We start from the raw sequence: 27,733 nt of genomic DNA on the forward strand, positions 1-27,733 counted from the left end.
ACACACCATAGCATCTATTAATAGGCCTGACTCCCTTTTGCAATGTCAACTGTAACATTAATCCTTGTTTTAAATCACAGTGTCTCAAATATCAGCTGCTACTAGTTGTATAGTTCTCTTTCAGTTTATATCAGAGAGCCCAATGGAGTCTTTTGAAGGACCTAGTCAGGTTAGCAGGGCTAACTTATTAGAAGTCCCCACTGTAAATTATTTCTCTTCAGAGGACGAAGATGTTAAACCTGACATTAAACATCGTTTCTCTCCACTTCCCCGAAGGCGGAGTTCTGCTTCTTCAGAGGAAGAGGAGGCAGATACCCCCACCACTATTGCAAGAAAAGTTTCATTTGCTGATGCATTTGGGTTTGATCTTGTGTCTGTTAAAGAGTTCGATACCTGGGAAGTTCCAAATACAGGACAAAACGATGACATAGAAGATGAAGTTTTCCCTCAGGAGGAATATTTTTTCTCTCAACTGTTTACGTTACCTGCTTCACAAGAAGAACTTTTGCAAAAAGTGCGAGAGCAGAAAGTACTGTTGGAGTCAATTGTGTTCCTGCCTGGGATTACCTGTATGAACGGCATTATACGTGTCCTCAATGTATCCTTTGAAAAACTGGTGTATGTTCGAATGACGCTGAATAACTGGCTCAGTTATTACGATATCCTTGCAGAGTTCATGCCTAATTCTTGTGGTAGTGAAACTGATCAGTTCTGCTTTAAGATTTCTTTGGTGCCTCCTTACCAGAAAGATGGAGCTAAGGTGGAGTTCTGCATACGCTATGAGACATCGGTTGGTACCTTCTGGGCAAACAACGACGACAAAAATTACACGCTGATTTGTCACAAGAAAGAAACTGTGCCCAAGGTGGATAACAAACCACACAAAGAGGTTACTGATAGACATCTTAAAGGCTGCTTAAAGACGACACAAAGCAGGTGAGGTTACACCTTAACTTTTGGGAATTTACAATATAGCTGGCTAATGCTAACTTTCTAAGTGTGCTTGCTGGAGCTAAGACCACCCATGCTGTCTTCTTCTATTGTTTTTTTTAATGATAAATTGGACCAAGACTTGTTTTCAGTAAAACTCTTATATATACCAGCCAGTAGTTTTCTGCAGACAGACTGGTTGGGATCATAGTTTTAATATATGGCATGCATGCCACTCATTTGAAAAGTAGTGTGAGGGTCTATAAATTAGGGGCTATGTACCGATTTTGATCTCTGAGAGATATAAATTGAGCTGACATCAGTGAGAGCTTTGCTTCAGACTGAGGTAGCTGTACAGTTAAAACACTTTACATCCACTTCCTTGGTAAGTCAAAAAAAATTTAAAAGCAAAACAAATCCTGGGTTTTCACATCATTTATTTCATATTTCATTCTCTACATGCAATTATTGAAACAGAAATGGCACTGCTGGTTCAGGAAGCTGATAACTCAGGGAAGGATCCTATTGCAATTAGAATAGCTGGTACAAACTTTTCTGCAAGCGGTTGGGCTGTTCTGCAAGTTGTATATTAGGGTAATAGTTCCTTTTTCCTGCCACTGGTTGATGTTTCTGTTCACAAATGGTGAAATGAATAATGATTTATAAGGCAGAATTGGTAATATATTAAAGAAAAAAGTTATATACAATTTATCTCATGTATATTATTCTAATTAAATGTAGGCAAGTACTATGTTAATTATAGAGTAAAGGGGCAGTGGTTAACTTATAACTTAACCCCATGTAAAGAGAGACACTCAGAAATAGTAACTTTTGGCTTCCTACTCTGTTTTTAACTCCTTTCTGTAAGCAAAACAATTTTGCCCGCGAAAATCTAATTCTCAATTTTTTGCTCACCAAATTTGCTATAAATCAGCTGGAGTTCTGCAGAACCGAATCTGTATTTTACCTGCAGCATCCTTTTCAATACTTAGATCCCAGAACTGAATACATGTTGAGATTTTAGTTCCTATACTCTTTCCAAGTAAGGCAGTGCTGTTTGTTTGATTTCCCTGGTGCTCTTCCACTGGACTGAACTGGTGGGGAAGGGAGAACAAAACTGCAGCAGTGGTGAGAGCTTAAGGAGAAGGGAGGCAGCCAGGCCTTCGCCTGTGCAGAACCCCCCTTCCCAAAACCCAGACTCGCCGCACTGAGAGCCTCTGCCAGCCCTAATCGCACCTCAGCCCTGTGCGGAGAGGTGCGCAACACGGCTTAGTGCCTGCATCAACACCGCGGTGTAAGAGCAGCCCCAGGGCTAACCCGAGGCCCGATTCATAGCCAGTCCACAAAGCTCTCCTGATAAGTGTTCCTTGGGCCAGCTCTGGGGCCACCACGATGATGCTTCCATAGGGGAACATCCTGGTATGTCAGAGCAGAGGGAACGACGCCTTTACCTGACGTATGGTCAGATCCTGACATTTGTGCCTGGTTCTGTGTGTCATATCTGTCCTTCAAGAAGTGTCACATGGCCCATTCTGGGTAAATAAGATAGCCTGAGGTCCTCTGCAGAAGGGCCGTGATATCAAATACCACAGGCATATGCAGGCAGTGTGACTTCAGCCTGAGTTCAGGTAGCCCACATGGAGCAGATGATGGACACGGAGAGCTGAGTCTTAATTTAGTGAGCCCTGGGCTTCCAGATGCTTTCAGGACTGACCTGCAAATTTAGATACAATTGGGCACCTGAGGTCGAAGGAATCCTAAGAGTTTAATTCCCTGAAGCCTCCTGTGACATACCTAGTGCTAGCATAAGTCGTATAAGCGTTTCTTCTGGGGGATCCTCTTTTACATCTATATGCTAAATGTATTATATGTAAGTCAGACAGAGAGGTATTTTAAAAAAATGGGAAAGGAGATAACATGTCTACTCCTTAACATAAAATTATCTTGTGTCTAATCAAAGTGTAAAGTTGTCTCCCTCCATATCAGGCTGCAGAGGAATGTCTGTATGTATATATGTGTGTCTGTGTGTATACATATATATATGTAATATACATATATGTGCATATTTGTTCCTATATACACATACACACACGTATATTTGTGATATTAAACCCAAAGTGGTCAGATTCTTGTTTACATTAAGATCTGTTACAGATTTTTGGCAAACTGTTAACTAATGTGCACTTTCAAGATCCTCTTTAGTGGCAGAAGGATGTAAAGAGACCTTACAATAAATGCAAAAATGAGCTGAAGGTATTTTTGGAATACAGTTTCGGTGGTCACCAAGGCTTCTGAAAGACAGTTCTGGCAGATTGTAATCCAGGACCAATTTTATGCTACAGGGACTTCATTGACTTCACAGGAGTTACAGCTTTCACCAGTGTAAATGAGGTCAGCATCAGGGCCTTTCGTTTCAAAAGAACTAAGATGCCAACCTCCATTGCTCACTTGTTTTTCAAAGTGTCTTTGTACATGTTGCCCCTTTGAGTGAGGAGGAACACCCTGCAGACATCTGCAAAAGTACCTCATTATTCTCCTTCAGACCCTCATTAAAACTCCTTTGCTTTGATGTCTAGAAAAAAGCACAAGAAAAACAAACCCCCCAAAATTGGCAAAGTGAGGCTGCTGATGTGCTATGACTCCTTCATATCACGTTGAACAGTGCTGCCTGTTTCCCTGCTCTCCTCCACCAGCCCGTCTCTCTCTCACCTCTTGTTTTATGTTCAGATGATAACCTCTGCAGCATTTCTATATGCTGTGCTGGATGTTTATAGAACATTTAGCAAAGTGGGGGTCCTGGACCATAACTGGCTTGTCTTAGGAGCTGCAGCAATGCAAACAGATATACACAGAAGCAATAACAATTTTACCTATGGTTCACACAATAAATACGCAGGTAATGAATATTGCTATCCATGCCCATGAGCCGGACATCTTAAATTAAAGATTTCTTTATAGCAATCTGAATAGAAGGATATTTTAACAGGACGCTTATTTAGGCCCCTATTTCAAATTTAGAAACCTGTTATAGCTTTTTTAAAAAAATCTTGGCTCTGAGATATTTATACTTTCTCTTAAAATGTGCTATTTACCTCTTCAGTTAAAAAATAGGACTGTTAAACAATTATGTTTTTTAAGCAGAGGGTCTGATCCACTCTAGGGCATACTCGTGTGGCTCATTAAATGTCATTAGTGAGGATTAGTTGTGTTGTTAGTTAACTGAAAGGAATAATATGCACTTTCAGAGGAAGTTACTGAGGAAACACAATATGACTGTATCATGTTACCCTTAAGAATATGAGCCAGGATAAAGTTGTGTGAATGAGGGCAATAGGGTGGCTTCTGACACCATTATGAAGAAATAAAATAAAAGTGGACTTAACCGTCAAAAGTTGCACCTTAAAGAAATGATAGTGAAAAGCCAAACTGCCTGGAATAATTAATGCTGAAAACTGTCTAGATTTGGATATTCAGAACCACATGACTTAAAATCCTGTCTATTCATTACATTTCATTTGCTTTTGCTTCTATGTCTAGGCATGAACAAATAGTCTTCTCTTAATGTTTCATAAAGTATTTGCTTCTAACTGTATTTTTCCAAGCTAAAATTCTTTCCAACATAAATTTTGACTATTCTTGTGTTTTTCAAAAATCTTGAAAAGATTAGCAGGCACAAAATATAGTTCGAAAAAATAACATTTCAATGAATTAGTTTATGTTTTTGGTCTATCTGGAAGTGTGCATTTAACTTACACATACTTATAGATATACTTTGGGGAAAAAAATTGACTCCTAAAATTTGAAGGCTGTCACTGGAAAAGAGAGAGCTTCTGCCAGTAAACGACCCTGATTGCTGTCATATATATACACACCTAAACATTCAGAAAAATGTGAATTAATTGTATCAGCTCCACTCTTTTCTCTTTTTGTTTGACTCTTGTGCTTTTGGGACATGGATAATAATTCTGAACACAAATTTCTCCTGGTCCTCAGGTTTGGACCACATGATTTTGTTGTGGACCCCAGGCTCCTGCATCGGTCTGATCAGACAGGGACTGGTTTTGTCTTGCATGAGGCAAACTCCTGTAGATCACGCTGCACGGCGCAGTGATAACGACCTGCAAACCATTTCCCCCGTCACTGGTGAGGCTGCGCCCCATTTCTGTGCTTGGTCCTGCTTTGCCATCTGTCAAGAGAGCAGCGGGAGCAAGAGCACAAGGAAAATGGCTGATAAGCATGAGAATTGTTTTACAAAAGGGTAAAATGTGTATTTAGACTCCTGCCCTCTGACAAGGAAGGGGGAGGCTAGTATTTTTATCATAACTGGTAGAGTTATGCCCCTCTTACCTCTCTGAGCCCACAAATGTATCACTCTGAACTGATGTTGGTCCTGTGCTTTTTGTCGTAATTGCCAGACTGTACCTGTCTTTGAATGGTAGTACCTCAGGTCGCTTCCCTCCGAGATGCCACTTTAAAACAGAACACAAAGTAGGGCGATGTCTCATACAAGAGCTGCTCTACGTACAATGCGCCATGAGAAGGAAGAGATTAAAAACCCTGGGCCTGTGGGCCGCCAGTGCCAACTTCAGCAGCATAAATACTGAATGGTTTTAAAGCACTTGCCAGTGAGAAAATTTCTTCTGTGCATGAGTACTCTCCCCTCTTCAGCTGCTGTCTCGTCCCCTTTCTGGTGGAGGGCAAAGGAAGTGAGTTGCTGAAGATGCAGCCTGGCCGGACTGCACCGTGCTCAGTCAGTCTTCCCGAGGCAGACAGCAGACCAGTGCCTGGGCTGCCTCGAGAAATGCAGTTCTGCATCAGCTCCTCTCGGCCTTTCCCACAAACGCATGATGCGATTAAAAAATCAAAGACTTCTGAGGAAGATGTTTGGAAATAGCTTTGCGTATATTTTGCTATGAGGAAAAACTGTATTATTCCCAGCTGGTCCATTTAAAATATGGCATTTAAATTATGTTCCCTTTTAATCCTTGTTCTTTTGATTATTGCACATCATAATCGGAAAGGGAAAAGGAGAGCAGAAAAGGTGTTAAAACACACGTCTTCTTTGTGTACTGCTATTTAATCTCAAGGTTGTTTCTGGCATCTCAAGTCACAGGTTACACCTTGATCAGCATACAGATATGGGATTTGACTAAAGTTTATTACTATTATTAGGAAGTGACTGCAGTCACTGTTTTTACCAGGAGAGCAGCTGCTAGAGAAGCTATCCATTCACAGGGAGCCAGCTAAAAGCAGCACTCCTCTGCTGTTCAGTCTGACCTAGTATTCCCAGCCCTTCTCTTGCCTCCTCGTCATTGCCAGTCTTTGCCAGTTGTAGAAGTAGGTAGCACTGGCACCAAAATAAGACTTCTCCAGGTACTTGAAGACCGTGATTACCAGGGACACAGGACAATTATTTAAGGTGGTCTAAAGTATATTATTCAGACAAGTAGGGTAAAGCAAGCTGTGGAACTGAGGCTGAGTATTAGGACATGCTTCTCAGTAGCGGCTCGAGTTATCTTTTAAGGAAATTGCTGCAGCCTTACTCTCCAAAGTAATTTAAAATAAGTTAAGATAAACCACTTGAAAAATGTTCTACAGGGAACAATCCTACTTGGCCAGGAACTACGCTCAATGGTCTTTTTTCTATCTGTCTAATCATAATATTTCAAAATCCTGGCATACTTACTATTTGAATTATGAAATACATTGAAGACCCTAAAGATAGATATCTAAGTTAATGGCATAAGGTTTTGAATGCTATCACAGAAATGCTGAAGAAACAGGTGGAAGTTATGGATGAGAATGGCATGCACAGGCAAATAGACACCTGCTAGCCATACTTGTGGTCCCCAGATTGGAGAGTACCTGCAGACTGAAAAACTGTCTCATTTTTGCTTGTGGTGATTGTGAACTGTGCTACCCATGTGCCATCCATTTATTGCACTGGAAATATTAAAATAAGCTTCTGAACTTTTAAGGGACAACATATGAAAACAACACGTTGCTTTGCTGGCAATCCTAGCGTAGTATTTAAGCTGGATCTTATTAGTATCAGTGGTTTCTCACTCCCATGATGTACCTTAGAAACCGCTCTCACCAATGTTATAGAACAGAAATTTGTGCTCTAATGTATGGGAAATATTGGTTGCTATAAAGCTTTTTCGCTTGTTTGCATAAAACCATATAAAACTGATGCTTTGTAACCTGACTATCATTTCTCAACCATATGATAAGTAAGTACTTGTAATTATACATGCATTGCTTGCCTTTACACTTGTGAGATTTTTTTTTGCGGTTGCTACAATTTCATCAGTTTATTTAAATATGCCAATACTCTAACACTATTACAACTGACTCTTAGAGGTCTTTAAGGCAGCAACTGGCTTGATCCTTCAATAGGCACAATAAATAATTTAATGAACATCAGGAGTCTCACTGAACTTTGTAGAACTCTGCCTGTGTAAAACTATCCTTGAATGTTAATATTTACAGGACCAGAGCTTATTTCTATGCTCTTTCAGATCACTGATTAAGGACAAATAGAAATATATTGCTAAAGAAACTCCTGTATTCCATTGTTCAGTGACTCTTTTGTTTAGTGAGATACCTGTTTTGCAAATCGAACCAGGCTGGTAATGACCATTTCAATACTCTGTCTCCTGTCCACTGTTCAGGTATCACAGTTCATAAATGTTCAGCTGGAAAAAAATTGTTCCATTACATTCACCTTGACTTGGCTAAATGTTAGTCCTGAAAAGATGTTTAAAGTCAGTGAAACATTAACTGAGAGCACTGGAGTCATATTTAATCAATGCATTCAACTACCAGTGTCATTTGAGCTGTTTATTCTGATTATGAACTTTAAGCCATGATCCAGCCACAGCACTGCAGCTCTGAAATTGAAGCAATTGATTCAGCTACAATCTAAGTCCAGAGAACCAATTGCCCATCGTATCTTTAAGATAAAATGTGTATTATCTTCTCAGTTACAAAAGGTAGACAAAATGGTCCAAACAAATGCTTTGCAAGTTAAAATGCAGTCCCTGCCTTAGTGCAAAGGAGGGGATAAGAACTTTTGAATACCGTGGGAGCATGTTAGAAGTGGCTATTTGATCCCTAGGCCTTCAGTGACACACAAGAAAATATTAGTTGATACGCCAAAGCATAATGGGGGGCTTGGTTTTCTGACTGTCTCTCCACTCTTCTCCCGATCTGTGGAACCAGCCGATACTCTGACACTAAACCCAAGATTTATTACTGCTGGTTACTAAGAGCAGTCCTAAAGAGCGCTGGGCTACACAACTGAAGGTGAACGAGGTAAAGCTGGCAGGTTTTTCTTACCTTGCACTTAGGTGCACCAAGTGGATTTGCATTTACATTTTGCTTTGATGCATAGTAATTGTCCCTGCAATAATGTTTATGGCTGCTGGACGATAAGCATAAGATGTTCAAGCCTGGATCACTTCATGTTGTGGTAGAGGGTTGGGGAGTTTGTCAGTCTTTCTCTCTCCCCAGCTACCCTAGTAAATCTGCACCAGTGTCTCCTAGGTTATATTCCAGGTCTTCTTGATAGAAATATTGATACATATCACGCTGCTGCCTTCTTGCTGTGTGGTACTAAGACAGCATGTGAAAGAAAACAGGTTATAAAAGTATCTTCTTGTCATGATAACACCTGGGAACTTTATCCTCTTGAGATACTTATTGAATTTACAATTACTTTCCAAGATTTAGATCATAGTTGTCCTCTCTCAAGAACGACTGGCTAAGGTTTTTTGTGGTTACCCATTCTGTTCTCCTCCCCAGGGGTGGTATCTGTGTCTTAGTCTCACCTGACTGCCATCTATCTATCTACAGTGTCTCTAAGGCATCTGTCACCTTCTTGCATACGTGCCTCACCATACTGCAGTCAGCCTTTAGGAAATGACTGCCTTCTGACATGCCAGTAGGGGACTGCTCCTTCTCTATTTTTTTCCACATGAGATGCAGGGAAAGACAAGGTGCCACATAGGCTAAGGTCTCTTACCTCTCAGATGTATCCAAAATAGATACAACCTGGGAGAAGTGCAAGACCCGTTGGTACTTGGTTTACTCTCCTTCCATCTTTTAAAACAGTGGGAGAAAGAAGCAAGACAAGAACAGAGGGGCTCTACGCCCAACTCCTTTCTACAACACCATTTTGATATTTGACCATGGGCCTTCCAGACAAAACAGCAACATAAGAAGTGTCTCCTCTGACCTCAGGCCAAGCTTAGCCCTTAGGAAACTTGACTCCTAACTCATCTTTTCTTCTTTTTCAGTAGCCTGGCCCTGGAGATAGGTATCCCAATGGCAAGGTGCTGCATTACTAATTCACAATGGAGCTGTCAATAGATCTTCTGACCTTGTCCAGGGAAGTCTTTCCTAAAGAATTTCCTTGTTTCTCAAATAGTTAGCCCATTCTGTCGAGGGATTTATGCAATTTTCTGACCAATCTGTGTACAAAACAGCTGTGTAAAAAGACTGCTGCACTGGTTTATTTTCAACATTGTTACGTGCATATCATAATAAGGTACAACAATCATGACAGAGTTATAAAAGCCCTGATAAAAGTCTCAGTCTTCCTGTTCCTAGTTTCTGTAGCTTAATTTGAGATATAACTGACTTGTTATTCATGGTTTTTTCTGCAGTCTTCGTACCTATAGTCATGAGAATCAGGGACAGACAGGGCTATATCAAAGGTTTGAGCCTGGCACCAAATTGCTATTGGGCTCCTGGTTCAGGCTGTATGTAACTAAAATCTTCAAATGGACACATATACATCTATATTTTTAAAAAAATTGTACGAATGTTTTGCCATTAAAACTCAAGGTCTTTTTTAATGAGCTAGAAAATAAAGACTAATTTCTTGGGACTCTGCTTGCTTTGAGGCTATGATTATTCTCATCCCAAACCAGGCCAATGCATTTTGTTCTGTGCCACCTATGTCCCTGCTTCAATCATAAACTAAGACTGAAAAATGAAAATATTAGTAATTGGAAAATATAATCCCCTGGATAGCACCAATCCAATAATCTTAATAAAAATAGGTTTATTACAAACATTGCCTAAACCCTACTGGGAATTATCTTTTCAGAAAAAACACTCAAATTCCCTTACAGCTACTCTCTTGATCAATTGTCCCCCTCGATACTATTAATCATCATACTATATACCGCTTATTCAGAGCATCTTTTTCCACTTTGCTTTCCAAAATTCCTTTCCATTTCTCCTTGTTTAGAAGGTACTGACAATCCTTTATTGTCCTTTTGCAGGCCCACCTTTTCTCCTCTTCTGGGGTCAGCCCCTTTTCTTAGATGAGATGATGAAAACTAAGGGGTATTTCCTTAAGGTGGGGAAATACCACAGATTAATATTCTCATCCTCAAATTTAAAATATTTAAGTAGAGGTTCTTTGTGGCTCTATTTTTGTGCATAATGCTTGTGAAGGTTGCTAGACTGGCTCTCCTGATAATGCAGTCTTCACTGGCTCTCCTGATAATGCAGTCTTCTATTCACAGCGTAGTTTCAAAATGGTAGCTGCAGTGCAAACCTCCATTGCCATGCCAGTGTGCAAATACCCTCACCTACTGCCCTAATGATGTGCGGGTCACTCCGTCCCCATGCCTCTATCCTCTGTGTCCTGACTATCAACAAGGGAGCTAATTACTGTCAGTCCTGTTTGTTTGGTGACACCTGTTTACTAAGGACTAGATTGAGCCTTCTCTAACACAGCTGGTAGTTGAAGGTCATATAAGAAAATCAATCTTGCCTAGATTTGTAATAAGAGCTCTGATTTTACAGAATCATAGAATCATAGAATCGTTTAGGTCGGAAAAGACCTGGAAGATCATCAAGTCCAAGTTAACCTAGTGCTGCCAAGTCCACCACTAAACCATGTCCCTAAGCACCACATCTACAGGTCTTTTAAATGTACACGTCTTTTTATGTACAGCTTCATTCTAATAGGATCACTTGTAATAGCGTAATATTTTAAAATATTATTCAGTAATTTCTACTTAATGTTCACACAGCTATTCATTTATGGCTGTTGATTTTCTTTGCAGTTTTTGCTTTAATTTCTGAATCTTCTCCTGTATGGTCTCAATCGGTTTGGAATCTAAATATGTAATTTATTGTTTTCTGCATTGTTTAAATTAAATTATTTTTCTGTTGTGCTTCTATGTTTTAAATACCTCCTGAAAAAATTAAACATATAAACAGAAGGCAATGATACTGACACACATGACATGCAATAGCAACATCATGGGTCAGGCACACATAACGTGACATCTCCACAAGGAGGGATCATTTGAGGCCGAAATGCTCTTAGGTAGGAATTGGCCATATTTTCAGGTAAAGCCATCTGGTAAGTAGAAATTTGGGTGTGTGCATTAGGAGCCCAGAACTGAGGAACAGTGCTTGCTGAGCTTCAGTCGCCCTCTGCTTTGTTGTCAGCACGGACAGCAATGCTCCATGCCGTGCTCACACCGCTCTCTGCAGTTTCTTGGTCTATCTGTAATTTGTGCAGCTGTTGGTTTCTGCTCTACCTAAGGTCTAGTTCCCTGGACTCTGCCTCGAGTTTTTGTAGGAGGCAGTCATTTCAGCCTGAGGATGCAGCCAGCGGCCCAGGCCCCCAGCCCAGCCACCTCCTGAGCTCTGCTCCCCAACACCTCCCTGAACTTTGGTCCAGCACCATCGGTTTCCAACACAGCTGCGACGCCCCTACCTCGCATTAAGATCAGCTTCTCTTAACAGTATGTAAAAGCCTGAAAACAACTCAGCATTTCCCTGAAAGGTGGTACAGCTGAGTACTTAGTTTCCTTGCAACTCTCTTTCAAAGACACTTTACTGCTTTTTTTTTCCCCCCTACTAATGGATTTGGTAATTCAGAGCTCACACATGCTGCAGTGTTGGCACTGCCTTTTGATGGTTGTCGTCTTTGCTCTGCCGCTCACTTTGTCCTCTCCTCGCAAACCCTGGGCAGACTGTCCCCAGTTCTGATTTTACGTGCCCAGCACCTCTCCCTTCTTGGCCAGTCATAATTCTGTGTCCAGTTGTTTAGTGCTTTCCCTAGGGTCTAATATTTGAATTTTATTTCATTGGGTTTTATCCCTACATCCTATCTTAAAAGAGCAGAGGACAGTTTAATTTTCTCATGCAGTAATGTCACTTTTGTTGTATTTTCTTCATATCTACCATAGTCTATCACAACACGTCTTCTTGTAGGGTGCATGTCTTTTTTTATGCACCCTAATCTTCATATGCTGCAAATCTGGTTTGAATGAGTGAAATTCTTTAGCAATCATAAAAATCCTTATTCTGTATTTAGATGATTCCTAAGAAAAAAATGTATTCCCTTAATTTCTAGCAAATTCTTATCAATACCTTTATATATAAATTGTTACAAAGATAAGCTATTCTTATCTAATTGTTTCTAGGAGTTTAAGACTGTCTCAGCAGGAGTTGCTGAGGGATGAAACTCTAATGATGATTTAAAGCAGTGAAGTGTGTAGGCTGAAACTGAAATAATTATTGCTGTAACCCTCTAAGCACTCTAAGTTCCTCAAGAGAAAATACTTTGTTCAGAACAGACCCTGAACAACAAAATGCTAAAAAAGTAAAATAATAATAATAAAAAAACCTTGGAGCAGGATGATAATTTAGAACTAGAATCAGTATAATGTGAGGATGTTCTCAACAACTGCTCACAAATGCATCAGACATCACAATTAAAAAGGAATAATAATTATGGCCCCATCCTAAAGTATGTAATATTCTATTCCATTCAATAAGCCATGAACACTTTAAAACCATCAGTGTAATCCACAAACCTGTATTTACAACATTAAACTGGATGTTCTGCCTTTTCAATAACTGTCATCTCATCTCTATTATTTTCACCTCAGACTCTAATTGTTTCTTTTATAGGAGCTAACCTACCAGTGTCCTTGGCAGTACAGTTTATGGCTCATGCATTTACAGTAATTGTTTGGGCAATTTGCCACACAGTATAACAATCTTCACATCACAATCAGTTTTTATAATAAACAGCATTAGTTGTGAAAAATACAAGTGATGCATGATTCTTATGGTAGATAAAGGGCACTGAAGATGCCCTTTAGAAAAAGAAAGGAAAATGCTCAAGCCTTGAACTGCTTGAGAAAAATACTGATGTCACAATAGAGCTAATTAATTTGATGGTACAAACAAGAGGGGGAAAGGGCCTTGCATTCATTAGTGTCACTTCCAAACGAGAGCATACCGTTCATAAAAATAATATTCTGCCTTCGTTTAGACAAAATGTGCAGGTAAACAAATCAGAAATAAGCACCAGTTCCTGCAATAACAATGATTTTGCTCCTTAGCTTTATCAAGGCTCTTTCTCTTCTTCAGCCACAGGGAGCTCAAAGCCTGGGTAGGTACAGTTTGCAGGTAGACCTCTGGACGAGGTCAAATCCTGTTGCCCACCAGCCTGGCTGGCTCCAGTGTGGCCAGCACTGCTGGGCACTACTGGGCACTGGAGCCTCTGTGCATGGTACTGGTCTGCTCCTGGGAAGCTGAGCACGTACTTAATGGTTTCTCTCCGCAACCCATAGGTGGTTGCACATAAAGATGTCCCACCACATGCGGTTCTGCTGAAGACATTTTGTGGCCTCTCGATTTTCAAGCACCCAGAAATAACAGGTCAAGCGCTACTTGGTGGGGAGGCTGTTTGACACAGCTCTAGCAGGCACGGTCTCCCGCGTTAGAAATTCTCCAGAGGAGAAATAAAGTATATGCCCTCTTATGGTGGTGCACAGGCAGGTAATCCTCAGCCTCCCTGTCATCTCCACACCACCTGACAGCCCTGTCTTGTGCTGAGGTACAGTGAAGAGAGGCCCCAGGAAGCACGAAGGTGGCTTCAAGCCAAGGTTGTACCTCCTGTTCTGGAGCTAGGTTGTGAATTCTCTGGCAGCACCAGGGCTTGAGACTAATATTTATAGGGTGCTGGCACCACAAGTGATAAGAAATCGTAGAGTGGTTGTATTATAAGACTATAATTTCAACAGCTGATAACATGGATATCAATTTAAATCAGTAGAAGACTTGTCCCTATAGTGAGTTTTGGACTGAGCCTTATGGAGGCAAGGAATGAGTTTATCTTTACTTGTTAAATATTTAGTTCATATATTCAGTGAGGGAGATAGAATAGAATTACCTATGGACACCCCTTCACAAGAAAAGTCAAAGTCTGCACTTTGGAGATCCACACCAGGATCCTTGGCGGCTCCTGAACCCCTTTTGTGAGTTGTCGTACAAAGACAGAGAGGCCAGGGCACGATTTGGATCTAGATCCCAGAGGGTGGGTGGGTTGTATCTTCAGTGGTAGTATCACCATGATAATGAGACCAGAATCAACCTCATGTTTTTAATTTTTTTATAGCGCCAGTGTTTTTTCCCTTCTTGCATTTTCTTCTCTCCATAAACTGGTTTTGCTAATATTTTCTCCCCTGTCCCACTGGTATTTTAAGACCAGTATAAATAGAGCAATATTTTAAATGTAATTTTCCAGTAAGCCAACTGTTTAGGGGGGGTTATGTTAGTAAAAAAAAAGGGTTGAATTCTTACTCTACTGTGTCTTACAAGCAGTTTAATAGAACTTTAAAGCTCTGTTTAGAACTTTACACATACACAGCCTTTCCTACAGCTTTCCAAAATTCCTTCTTCCTTAGAAATTTTTCTTTGTTGTGTGTTCGTGGGTTTTGAATGACATTGCATACAATACTACTGAAGTTCAGAATTACATGTGGAAAATCCTTTATTCAGTTTCTCATAAATGTTCTTTTAACCCAACTGCTCCAAACCTTTTACAGGCTTTCTGCTTCCAATGTGCACGTAAAGTCTTTAAAATAATTTTTATTTGTTTTTTTTTAAATACATGTAGTTATTTCCTTTTCTACTTCCTTTTGACATGACATCTGCTGCTAAGGATACAAAAATAACCAAACCAAACTACCAGCCCTTCCCTCCCCATATGCCCCTCCTCTCCCCAGCTTCGTGGGGTTACAGTTCTGTGTAGGATGCCTGTTTGGCTCCTGCGACATCTCAAACCTGAGCACTTACCTGCACTAGTTTACTTTTTGCTCTTCGGCTTCTCAGTAAAACATTGCTGACACATTTAACTACTTCTTTTCAAGGATCTTGTATGTTGTTTACATCCCAGTGGCATCATTCTTCAGCAATGCTGCCTATTTTCGGCACTAGATCCAAAAGCACTAGTTGTATTGAAGGTTGCTGCTGTATTAGGCTCCTCTTAGGTTTAGAAATCTGACCTGAAATTAAAATAGAATTACTGTTTGGTTACCAACTTCAGTCTTGCCAGCTCCTTTCATGAGGACATTTTAGCTTCACCTCTACTTCAGGGTAGAAGATTGTTTTGATTTTGAATCCACCTTGAAGTAAAAACCAGAAGATTCTGTGAGAGCCTAAGGCTATCTGGATTTTTAAATAAAATTGTATTGAAAACTTTTTTCCCTCTTACATGTTTTTAACTAAATATTTGAGAAATATATTCTTTAAATACTTTAACATCCCCATACCTCTTTAAATTTCAGACTAATATATTCCCACATTTTATTTTAAATATGAGATAGTATAAAATTCTTCAGGTTGCATTAATTTCAAGAGTTTTACAGGTACATTTTCATCTTTCCATAGTCTGTACTCCAACAATTTTAGCCTTTTCCCACATTCTGTAAAATAAATATCTTGTGATTTAGGTATTAAGATCCAGCATAAGTGGATATAACACTGAACAATGTGAACGGTGCTGCAGGTTATACAAACATACAGACACAACTTCTGCCAAATATTGGTGTATGAATTAAAACCACGACAAGCTATAACAACCTCACCCATTATGAAGAGATTAGTAGCTCCTGGCTATAGTCCCAAACCTATTTCAGACCAGACCAAAGCACCTGCTGTTCCACAGTGAAATGTGTGCTCCTGAAAGCATAACTCTCAGGGCATATAGCTGCATAGGAACATTTGAAATAGGGCTGGACTGGGACTATGGGACCATGAAGTCTTATCCCTTGGGAAATGTGTTGCATAATCCTGTTCACAAAAATATATCCACGTTTCCATACCGAGACCTTCTCAGTTTCTTGTGCCCGGTATTTGCACTGAAAAATTACAGGATATACTTTCCTAACACTTACAGATCTTCTTTTAAGTTTCCACAACAAATGTTTTTGTGAACTCTTTCTATAAATACATTAACAGAGTCTTGCTGCTTAATACCTTTTCTGCCTTCTCAGTGTTTACCCCTTTGCTATATTAATAGAGGGCATTTATTTCTCTTCTCAGACTTCATTTTGCTAGGCTGAAAATAGAAATACTCAATTTATCTCCTCGGTTAGTATAGATTTTTCATCCAGACGGTCTTCTCGTAGTCCTCTTCTGCACCTGTTCCAGTTTGAATTAATCTCTCTTGAACATCGTATACAAATGTTCCAGAGGAGTTCTTACAAGTGCCTGGTGCCACGACATGAATATTCCTTGGAAATCTACTTCTCTGACACATTACTGCAGAACTCTGTTTGCCTTGTTGCCACGGCCATCTTGCACTGGTGGCTTGGAAATGTTTTCTGCCAAAAACAAACTCAGATTTTTCTTGTTCAGCTCTTTCTTCCAATTTCTGAGCTCTCATTTTGTGGCAGAAACTCTTTCTAGTCCCTAAATGTATAACCTGGCACTTTATAATTTTGAATTTCATCCCATAACTATTATTCTGATCCTCCAGGCCACCCATTTCTTTCAATCCTCCTCTGTGTTGATGATGTCTCCCAACTTCCTATCTGCCACGGATTTAATTTAACTTTGACTTTTTGTGCCTTGGTCTGTAATAACATGACTGAGTAAGTCTGATCACACGACCGGTCCTCTCCAATTCCCCAGCGACGTCTGCCAGCTCCGCTTGGCACCAAGCCCCTCTGCCACCACCCAGCTCTTTTACTCAACTCCCTCTTCTCCAGTTTAATTAATAAATTTCCCGTGTGGCTGCACAACAAATGCTTTAATGAAGCCCAGATAGATTAGATAACTGATTTTTAGACAAGGGAAATATAGTAATCTTATCAAAGACAGAAATTATCAGGTGAGTCTGGCATTTTTATGCCGTTTTCCATTCATCTGTATTTATTCTCTCATTTAAGTTTTGTCCTAAATCTATTGTGAAAACTTTTTGAGGACACCTGGGCCTGTAGTTGCCCTGACACTACTTCTCTTCTTTTTCCTAAATACAGATACTACTCTTCCTACTCTTCTGATACTGTTACAGTAGTATCAGGACCAATTTGATATATTTGAATACCAAAGATTTTAAACCAATGTGTGATTTCCTCTGTTGGGTCTCTCAGTATTTTGGATTGGAGATTATCTGCTCCTCTTAATTGGAGCATATTTAAACACCAAGTTCTGCTCCCAGACTGGATGAAATAATATAATTTTCTAAATCTCTGCTCCTATCAGTTATGCCCTGTAAGATCTCTGTTCCTATAAGATTCTTCCCTACTACTAGTGTTGTGGTAGAAAAGTTTATGAGAAGTCTTTTGATTGTGGGGTTATACATAGATTTTCTGAAATCTTAATCAAACCTCACTTATAAAAAAAATCCCAATTTAACTTAAAAAGACTAAGTCCAAAGCCTTGACATGTCTTGCTTTATCCCAGCCCTTTCTGAAGTCAAAGCAATATTGTTTATTGGCTAATTAATTTTTTTTCCTCATCACTTATATGTTGTCTATCTACTCCTCACATTTTTAGGCTTCAAGTTTAACATTTTTTCTCTGTTTGGGATGCCAATTCCACATAATTTTGGGACTTCTGAACTCCTTCACATAATGTCCATCAACTTTTCAGTCTTCTCAGTCCTACTAACTAGTCCCTGAACTTCCCATTTGTTCTTTCTAAATGCAAAATTATAGTGATAACCTGTTTTCATTCCTGCTTTCTTTTTATCACTCAGTCCAAGTGAATGATAATTCCATCAAGAATGAATCATATGAGCATAAGTATTTTTTTTGAAGCTGGTAGAAATTCTTAAGTTCCTGATGTACTTTATGAAGATGCGCCCCCATTCAGCTGAAGGAGAAAAAGCAACTGAGATTCTGCAGGTATACAGGTACTTATGTTGGAGGGGAACTGCATCAGCTGATATAATGGATTTTTCTAGCTCATATTGTTGTCAGAATGCCTGGATCACTTAAAAATAAAATTAAACATTTCTAAACAGAACACAAGTTTTGTGTCTCTCACTACACAAGGTAGGCACATTTAGACCACCCTCCACAACACAGTGAGATAATTAATTTAGAAAACAAAAACTTAATTAATATTATAATTTAAAAATCTGCTCATGGAATTCTGATAGTGAGCTAGGAACTTTTCAGAGAAATATGGAGAAAAAACAGTCAAAAAGCTTACGAACTAGACAAACACCTTCTAATTGCCACTGTTTGATGAAGGGGCTAATTTTTATTGGCTTTTGGGAAGTATTTCAGTCTTTAGGGTGTACATATATGTTTGAGATTGTTCTGTAGTTGTATGCACGCGTAGTCTCAGCATCTTCATACCACTTCTTAGATTGAAGTAGTGCTGTTAAATGACTATTGTTTTATGCTCCTTGTGACCCTCAAAGACTGCAGTATCAATATCCTCAATTCAGGTTAATTTTAGATTTCCCACTAGAATAATTATATGAGGACAGATATTTCTGATGTAGAAGTAAAATAAGGAAAATATACACTGACTTTCCCTGTACTCGGGTATTTGCAGCACAGGTGTGCACAAATAATGGGCTATAAACCAGCAATCTTTATAAAATTCAGTGCAACATGCAAGAAGTTATGTTACAAGCCCTGCAGTGTGGATCCAGGCTGTGAGACTATTTATTACCTATGTTGCAGTTGTGAAAAGAAACTTGTGGACCAAGGCTCCAGATGCTACGAGAACAAGAGTTAAGGACAAATTCAAGTCTAATCACAACAAAAGTAAAACAGAGGAGCTCAGGTCACACACTGTGTGTTACAGCCCCAGCCACTAAAACTCAATAGCTACGTTCCAGTTTGAATTTAGAGTTACAAGGCAAGATTCACTCAGCTAATTTCAGTTATCTAAAACTTACGTTTCCAGCCTGTAGGTTCCCTTTATGGTCAGTCTCTTCCAGAGGCAGAGAAGCTCCTTCGAAGGATATGTCACTCCATCTCACTCGTGACGTCCATGACAGAGGGAACAAACGTCCCTTCGGAAGTGTTAACCTCTCACTGATGATGATAGGGATGATGTACACGACTGCCTGAGCATAGGTGCTTAGAAAATTAAGGCTAGATAAGGTAAACCCCATCCTGGCACATGCCCATAAGCATCCAGCTTGAAGCAGCTTTATACTTGTTCGTTTAAAGGTTCAGAAAATAGGTACTCCTCCTTAGTATACTTATTTAAAGACTGTGTCTATATTTTACACCGAAAAGTTGTTAATCAAAACCAAAAATAATCACTGGATAGGGAACACAAGGAACAGGAGACAGAATCCAGTTCCTCTTTTCTCCCAGGAATGAAGAGTAAGCTAAAGAGTAAGCATCCTGCTTGTACATCCAGCTTCAAGAGCAGTAGGCAAATCTGCCCTCCAGTTTCTCCCCAGATGGTCTGCATCCTGGTAATTTGGGTATTTTTTAGAAGTATGTGCAGTGGGGTTTTTAATCTCATCAGGGTGACAGAAGCTGAAAGTGCCATTGCAGCTTGGATGCGAGCTCTGGCTGCCAGTAGGCTATTATGTCAGATGCGGGCATGAACACCTCTCCTTCTTCTGGGAATGCTTCTTGAAAGAAAAAAACGTGTCAAACTCCATTCCTTTAAGAAGTAGATGAGGGCCCCTTCTAGCAGCAAAGGATGCCATCCTTGCTTCCCGAGAGTTGCATCCACATGGCTGAACGCTGCAGGTAGCCAGCTACGTTCAAAGAAAGCTTTGAGACACCCTTTTTTCCCGCTGGATAGCAGTAGAAGGTTCCCTGCTGTGCCCATGTGGTTTTGGGATCATTATTTTGGGGTGACTGACTCAGCTCATGCGCTATACATGTCTTGGCTCCTAATTCGGGCCTTTTGCAGACACCCTGTTAGCACCTAAATGCTTTAATGCATCTGTCTCACGGTTAAGCCCCAACCTACACAGTGTCTCGGCTTATGGAAGCAGGTGGGTGAAAAAGATGCAAAAGGGCAGAAGAAAACTGGGAACTAAACATAACACTGAGACAAGCATTTGAACAGTAAAAAAAGAAAAGACTAATCATGTATAAATAATAAGCAGTAATGATTTACCTTAAAACCCCCACAGATCTACTGAAAATAAGGGCCTGGCTCTGCCAGCCTTTTCAGGATGAAATGCAGATTATAGCAACTGCTGGCAGGGGAAAGTACAACTCGGTGTGAGTAGGAGAGTGAGAAATGTGCGGAGGCTATGCATGTGTCAGAATTCAAGAGTGACATGACATTCATATGGATAGCAAGAATGTTCAGCATTATTGCAATTAATGGTGAAAAGAACTGTTGAGAGAGTTCTGTTAAATCTTGTGCTTCAAGGACAGCTTCTAACAACAAAAGGCCAAGAGGAAATTTAATGGGGCAGTGCAAATTACTCCAAGTATTTTCCTACAAGAACTTTACGTCTTCCCCTGAAGTTTCTGATGGTGGCCAATGTCAGAGATCAGATGCTAGGCTGGCAGGATCTTCCATCTGCTTTAGTCTGGCAATGCCTATAAAGGCTGGATTTTAAAAAGTTGGTGACAGTCGATGTCTAGGTTCTTTTAACAGAGTATAAATTTAGCATCCTCCTTCTGAATTAAGCATTTAGGTGGCAGAGTTAATGTTATATCAATTCAAATGAAAGATGCTAGGAGAAAATAGAAGGGGAAAAGATTAATATTTGAAAATTAGAAAGTAATTTTCAGTAACAGAGGTGGATGGCTGGTTGAAAAACGCATAAATTAAGACCTACAGAAAAAAATTGCTCCTCATAGAGAAGTCATTAAGAGTGATATAATAATTTACATTTTACATAAGTGACGTTCTTTTTACATTTTTTTTCCCTTTCCCACTAAAGGTTACATCCCTATAAGCACGCAATTCAAACTGCTATCACTTTGCATTGATATTGATGAGGACTGCAGGCACTCAGCATCTCCCTGTAGGTGTTTGTCGTGTTGGACCTGGCCTTTGTTTTCACAGCCAGCAAAGCAACAGCAAAAATTGCACCGGCTGCAGGGAAGCAGAATTCATTCCTGCCAGCCAGGCATAGCTTAGCAACAGGATTTATACTGTATGCACGCAGGGAGAATCTTTTGATTTATTTCAGGTAACAAAGATGTCTTTTTCCAGTGATCTCTGTATACATACAAATATTTGAAAAATACAAGCAAGAGAGAGCCCCAGTCTCCTGAACACATATATCCTTCCAGACCCTTGCCTGACCCCAAAGTCACGCTCTCCTGTCACTGACCCATCTAATCACCTTTGTGCTGCTTTCTCAGAAAAGGCCTGGGAAAACCCATCAGCTTTGCAATGTAATCTGAAGGTCAACACATTTTCATTTTCTTGGCCAATTCTTTCTTTGACCAAGACTTAATACCAGGTCACTCAGAAAAAGCTACATTTTATAAACCTGTTATTTTCAGAACTTCAAAGAGCATTCAAAATTTTATGTAATTAACTAGCGGTCTTTATAGCTGAGTCTAAGAGGAATTAGAACAATAATTTTTGCAGAATAAGACAGGAAGTTTCTTTTTGTTTAACAGCAAAGAAGAAATATTGGCAACGTCTGACGATGACACATGGAATAATTCAAGGACTTCAGGTACAACACCCGGTTTAATTAGTTCTTCCTTACTGCACGTTAATTAAAAAATAGTGTAACAAACAACCTCATGGAAATTATTCAAGTATGTTTTTGTTAACTCTTCAGACACAAACGTCCCAGAGATTGTTTATTCACAAGCAGAAGACAAAGACACCAAACCAGCTAATGAAAATATAAAAGATAAAAATGCAGAATACAACCAGGGTGATCACGAAGATGATGAAAAAGAATTAGAGTTGCTGGTAAGTGTTCTACAATTATATCTACAGTATTAAATGATATGAATCCATTTACGCTTCAAAGCTGGTGAAATGCCCCCTTTTAACAGAGCTGACTGATGTACTAATTTACAAATGTAAAGCCTTGGTCTGTACTTTCATTGAATCTCTAACTGACTCAACAATAGAAGGTGCTTTGGTTTCAGTATAGTGCAGCAACTTTTTCTGGTCTTAAATTAATGACTTCTCTCTTTTACTTCTTTACCAGAGGCTCTAAACAACAGTTTGAAGGAATTAGAAGAGTAGCATTTCAAAAATCTCCCCTCCTAGTCTCTAGGATGGGAATATTCTTAAATAAATGCTTTATATTTGGTAAAATTCTTATATTTATGGTACTGTTTGCTTTTGGGGTTTATCAAAGGATAACTATGTAACATGCTATATGAGCAAAATAAATATATATATTTATATTAGCAGATTTTTCTATATCAGTATTTGACATTAAATTTTTTATAATAAATTTCACACTCAGTGAACATTCAATCTATTTGGATTTGTGTGTGTGCGTGTGTGTGCATGTGTGTGTGTGGTTTGGCTTGCATTTTTCAGTATGAAAGAAAAAATGGCAATAAATGAGACACGTACAGCAATCTATTATTCTCAGTGTCTGTTCTCAGCTCATATCATTTGGGTGCATAGATTCATAATCATAGATTATAATAGCTATCACCTGTGAAAATGTGAATGCTGAATCAGACAGGAGAGGAAGATGAGAACCAGTCTTTTTTCTTTCTTATTGATAGAGAGAGAATAAATTCCTCTTATTTGAATATAAATTTCTCTTGTCTTTTACTTAAAAAAAGTTGAAAATTGTTGCCTATTGTGGGACCTTTCACTGCCTGAAAGTCAACGTCTCTTTTTTTTTTTTTTATGGTGAAACATAAAAAGGAGGACCTCTAAAATCCCCTGTTGTTCTCAGTCCACCTTGTTACAAAAAGCAGGATCAAATATAACTGTTTGTTTATCAATTGCCAGGATTGTCCATACAATAAATGAAGGGGGGACTATAATTTAGATGTTAATTTGCGCTATGAGCTCTTTAATGAATTAAACAATGAAGGCTTATAATAGATGGAAATACAACCAAATCTTTGAAATGCACAGGCATTGGCTCACAAGACAGCTGTGCAGTTGACAAGTAGCATGAGCCTTATGTGAGAAGAAGGGGAAATCGTAAGATTTGCATATAATTATTGAGATCATGCAAATGTCAGTTATGAGGAGGGGAAAAAAACACAGGCATCTCACTGTTAAATCCTGACAGTTGGCATCACCGAAGAACTCAAATACACTTGAGCACTGGTTGGCAGAGGGTCATTAAAACAGAATTTGCAGAGACATTAGCTCCCTCACTTTTCTTTGAGTGACGTTTTACTATTAATAGTTTGCAGAGGCTTTGCAGAAAACATATTAATAAGAGAAACTGTAATGGGGGTATCTACAGCAAGTGCAAATGCATAAAGGGGTGCCCAAGAAGCTAGCCTCTAATTGATCAGCTAGTGCTATCACTGTGGCTATGCTAAAGTGAGAAGAGAGTGCAATGACAAGCAGGCATGGCTGAATAATACAATATGATATTTGGAAGCTAGGAGGGAGAGTGATTAGTTTCTGGCCTTTTACTTCGCTAATCTCATTTCCAACTCATGTCTTACCAGATTGTCTAAAAACAGTCTGGTTTGAAGCCTATAAAATGGTCCCTGAGAGAAATGAAGCAGAGATAATCCTTACAGTATTTGTCAGTGTGAAATGTGTCTTTGTTTTACTGGACAATACTGTACATTACCAGGCTTTGATGTACTGTATCAATGCCCTCATTTAAGCGCCAATCCTCCCCCCTCGCCCCACGCCTCCCTCTCTCCAAACCTAGAACCGAATGTATAGAGAATGAATTAGCCTCCCTTTAAGGGCATATTCTCTTCAGATTTAATTTGTATAAAATGCACTAGCAGCTTACTGAACTCATGAATAAAGAGAGAGGGTTCTGAATGCTATTTTATTTCCTGCTCCTTTCAGCACCTCCATAAAGCTCATTACCTATGTTAAAAAATACATACAATGCAAATTTTGCAAATCGTTTGGAACACGTTTCCATAAAAGCTTTGTTACTGAAAACAAAACTTTCCATAACGAAATCCTGCCTCCTTTATTTGGCATATTTTTGCAAAGTGCTTTTTGATCATTCTTTTCTATTCTATTGTTTCAGGTAAATCAGCACTTCACAGGAGCTAGAGGTACCTCTTCCAGAGATGAAAGGAATTTATACCCAACAGAACCAGTTAATTTTCCAAGTGAAACTGAAAGACTGGAGAAAAGGCTAACCTGTATAGAAAGAAGCAGTGACTTGCTAAGGCACCCGGTGCCTATCAGTTCCTCATCAGAAAACACTTCACAAGAGATAGGAGGAGAATTAAAAGATAAAGTTCAGTATTCCCTCAGAGATTATAATAGTCAGCCATCAGGGAAGGAAGTCATTGCTGGCTTGGTAAACAGTGGTGAGTGGTCTTTGGAACACACCGGTACCAGCGAAAGCCTTTTATTGGAAAAATGTTTTCCTGGGACAAAGCAGAATGAGGCTATCGATATTACGGCTACTGTCTCAAGCCGACAAGGAGAAAGCCACACAGATATTTCAAAAGGTGAGACAGATAGTGCCTCGGGAAGTAAGATGATGGAGAGGTTATTCATCAGTGAGGATGCTGCTGATACCTTGAAAGGGGCCTGTGAAATGAGACCAGAAACCATTTCTCCAGAGCATGATGAATCCATGCAATTAAATGCATGCATAGCAGGAACGCTGGATGGCAATGCTAATCCAGCTCCGGAGCACCAGGCGCCGCAAATGTCTCACCAAACTCGGGATTCATTGTTGTCAGACGCTGACAAAAATGAAGGAAAAATCAAGATGATTGAAAGCAAAGTTCAGGTACATTTAAGAGGAGATTTATATGCCGACACTTTTGCACATGCTGATGTCTCAATAGATTCCACAAAAAGCCAATATACGCAAAAAAAAGGAGTTGGTGAAATGTCAGGAAAGAACTATAACACTGGTGCAGGGAAGGAGAAGAAAGTCATCGAAGTAGCAGACTTAGCCCTAATCGGTGAGGAGGAAGCACCCAAGCCTTTCAAGTCGTATAGAAAACACGCCGCCAAAGCGTTGAACGCAACTCCTCTGCCAGCCGAAGACAACAAAGAGGCACCCAGGCCTGCAGAGGCAGGTCCCCCGGCATCCTCGCCGGGGGACGAAAGGAGAGCTGAAGACACTCGGGAACACAGGGGATTCACGAGGTTAAAAGACAGAGGAAAGTCCGACAACACAAATAAAGGAAGACTGATAGGAAAGGAAAGCAAAGCGAACCCTGCAGAAGAGTTGTGGCAAGAATCGGGTAGCGAGGGCTGGTGGGGAGCGAGGGGGAACGCAGGGCCTCGCAGTATGGCTTCCACAAAGGAGCTGTTTACCTGCCAGGAGGCAGAGAGTTGTGAAAAGTCTTCTGTCTCCGAGCAGGGTATTACAGAGGAAGCAGAGGCAGGTACAGCTTATATAATTAAAACAACATCAGAAAGTGCTCCAGAAAAAATGTCTGCCAGTGAAAAAGCGGTAATTGCTAAGCTACCTCAAGAGACTGCACTAAGTGACAGGCCCACAGAGGAAAAGGAAACAGCGTTTGATACACATGAAGGGAGAAATGATGGTTCACATTATGCTCTTTGTCAACTCAACACAGTGGGTGTATTATATGACACCGAATTTGAAAAGGAATCAGTTTTAGATATTTATAATGCACGCGTACATGAAACACTGCAAGGAGAAACGATGTCTGTATGCAATAGCAGGGAAAAACGTGCCAAAGCACAACCAGACATCGGCAATATTCTACCTGTAGAAGAAGCAGTAAAGGCTTCTGCTACAGGAAAGACAGAAGATTTGCAGCAGGGTTTATATTCAGAAGTATCTAAATGTCCCCCGAGTGCCCAGAAACATCTATACAGCGAGGAAGCAGAAGCGCTCTGTAGGGAAGACAGCCTTGTTGGTGCCCTTTCCTATTTACGTGCTGAAGCTGAAACAAAAATGCCACCTTCTGGTACAAATGCTGTGCCCAGTTACCATTATAAAAGCTCTTCGGTGACATCTCCTGAAGGGTCCGCTGTGGCAGGAGATATGGAGCATCTGTATAGACACTTTGAATTCAAAGTCATAGACAAGGTTACTGCTGAGTCAGGGTACGATTTAAGTCTACCGAATGAAATGACATGTATTAATAAAAACCTCTCTCCTGAAGCTGAAAAAAAAGAAGTACCTTCCACTTCAGACATAGTGATTTCTAGAGAAGGAAGAGGAAGGAATATAGGTCAATGTTTCCATCAAGCAGGGTTCAAACAAGAGAAGTCATCGAGGCCAGAGGTTTTAATTAGTAAGCCTACCGAAGAAGTTGGAGGGACAGGCTCTCAATCTGACCGTTTAATAACTGAGGGGAAAACGCTAAACTGGCTTGATGACTCACAGAAGGAAAGCCAGCGCATTTCTGATTCTGCAGATATTTCTAACCAGAAGAGTGAAGCACTTAAGTTACCTAGTGAGTCTCCAGGTTTAAAACATATTGCTTGCAAAATCTTTTATTTCTTCTTCTTTCTTTTATTTGCTGCAACACTCTACCACTATGATTTGATGGTTTGTCTTGCACTCTACCTGTTCTCCTTGTATTGGCTATACTGCGAAGGAGGAAGAAACAAGGAGTCTGCCAAGAAGGAATAACACTGATTGTCAACTGTGCTCAAGATCCATGGTCAATAGCCTCCAGCCCCTCCAAAGCATTTTCACTGTTAAAGAGCTTATTCTTTGTTAGAACCAAAGCAAGTTTTCCACTGAAGCATCTTTTTTAAAAGATTACATATGAAGTTGAGCCTTCATATAAGTAATTATACTATATAGGACCATTATGTTTGGATCATTAAATACCTATATGAATATGAGTTCTGAAGCACATCAAGTTAAAATGAAGTACAGCTGTTGCTCCTTAGCAGGATATGAAGAAGCAATGCTTCATATCTCTTTAGCACTTAAAAACACCATTTTCTTGCATTAATTTCTTTTGCAGTAAAGCTTCATACTTTTCTGGGAGTTTTTTCTAAGGCTTTGTGTAGTACATAACAACACAAGGAACGGTATAAAAACTAACTCAGTATTTTGGTACTGACATTGCAGTTGATAACCTGCTAGTGTAATTAGTCAATGCTCTAGGAAATATGACATCCGTTGATAGGTTAATATTTTTTCCAAATTTTTATTTCATTGTTTTGACTTAGAGCTCCAGTGGTACCCCTGTTTGAAAAATGTAAGGCTTTGACTTCAGTAACATCATGTAACTTTCAGGATGTAACTGCGTAGCAGAATAGATGTGCTGTTTCCACCCCGAAGAGATTGAAGGCCACAGCCACAGGCCTCCTACTGTTCACTCACATGCACGAATGTTTTTGGTTTTTGTAAATGAGGACTGTGTAACATGACTGAGAATTTCAGTGGACTAAGTGTTATTCCAGACAAGGCCTTTGAATGACATTTTTTCATCAGTGTTGCTTGAGCATAGCTATAAAGCATTAAATAAATTTTACA

At 39.7% G+C, this 27,733-nt stretch overlaps 1 protein-coding gene across 1 annotated transcript; it reads left to right on the forward strand.

Annotated features, from left to right (window-relative positions):
• Positions 1 to 119: 119 nt before the first annotated feature.
• On the forward strand, positions 120 to 27,733 carry PPP1R3A (protein phosphatase 1 regulatory subunit 3A). Its single transcript, XM_075493707.1, has 4 exons — positions 120 to 936; positions 21,783 to 21,841; positions 21,950 to 22,086; positions 24,326 to 27,733. Exons 1-4 carry the CDS (start codon positions 143 to 145, stop codon positions 26,873 to 26,875), a joined length of 3,540 nt encoding a protein of 1,179 aa, XP_075349822.1. The 5' UTR covers positions 120 to 142; the 3' UTR covers positions 26,876 to 27,733.

Source organism: Mycteria americana, chromosome 1, assembly GCF_035582795.1.
Source record: "Mycteria americana isolate JAX WOST 10 ecotype Jacksonville Zoo and Gardens chromosome 1, USCA_MyAme_1.0, whole genome shotgun sequence".
Taxonomy (NCBI): domain Eukaryota; kingdom Metazoa; phylum Chordata; class Aves; order Ciconiiformes; family Ciconiidae; genus Mycteria; species Mycteria americana.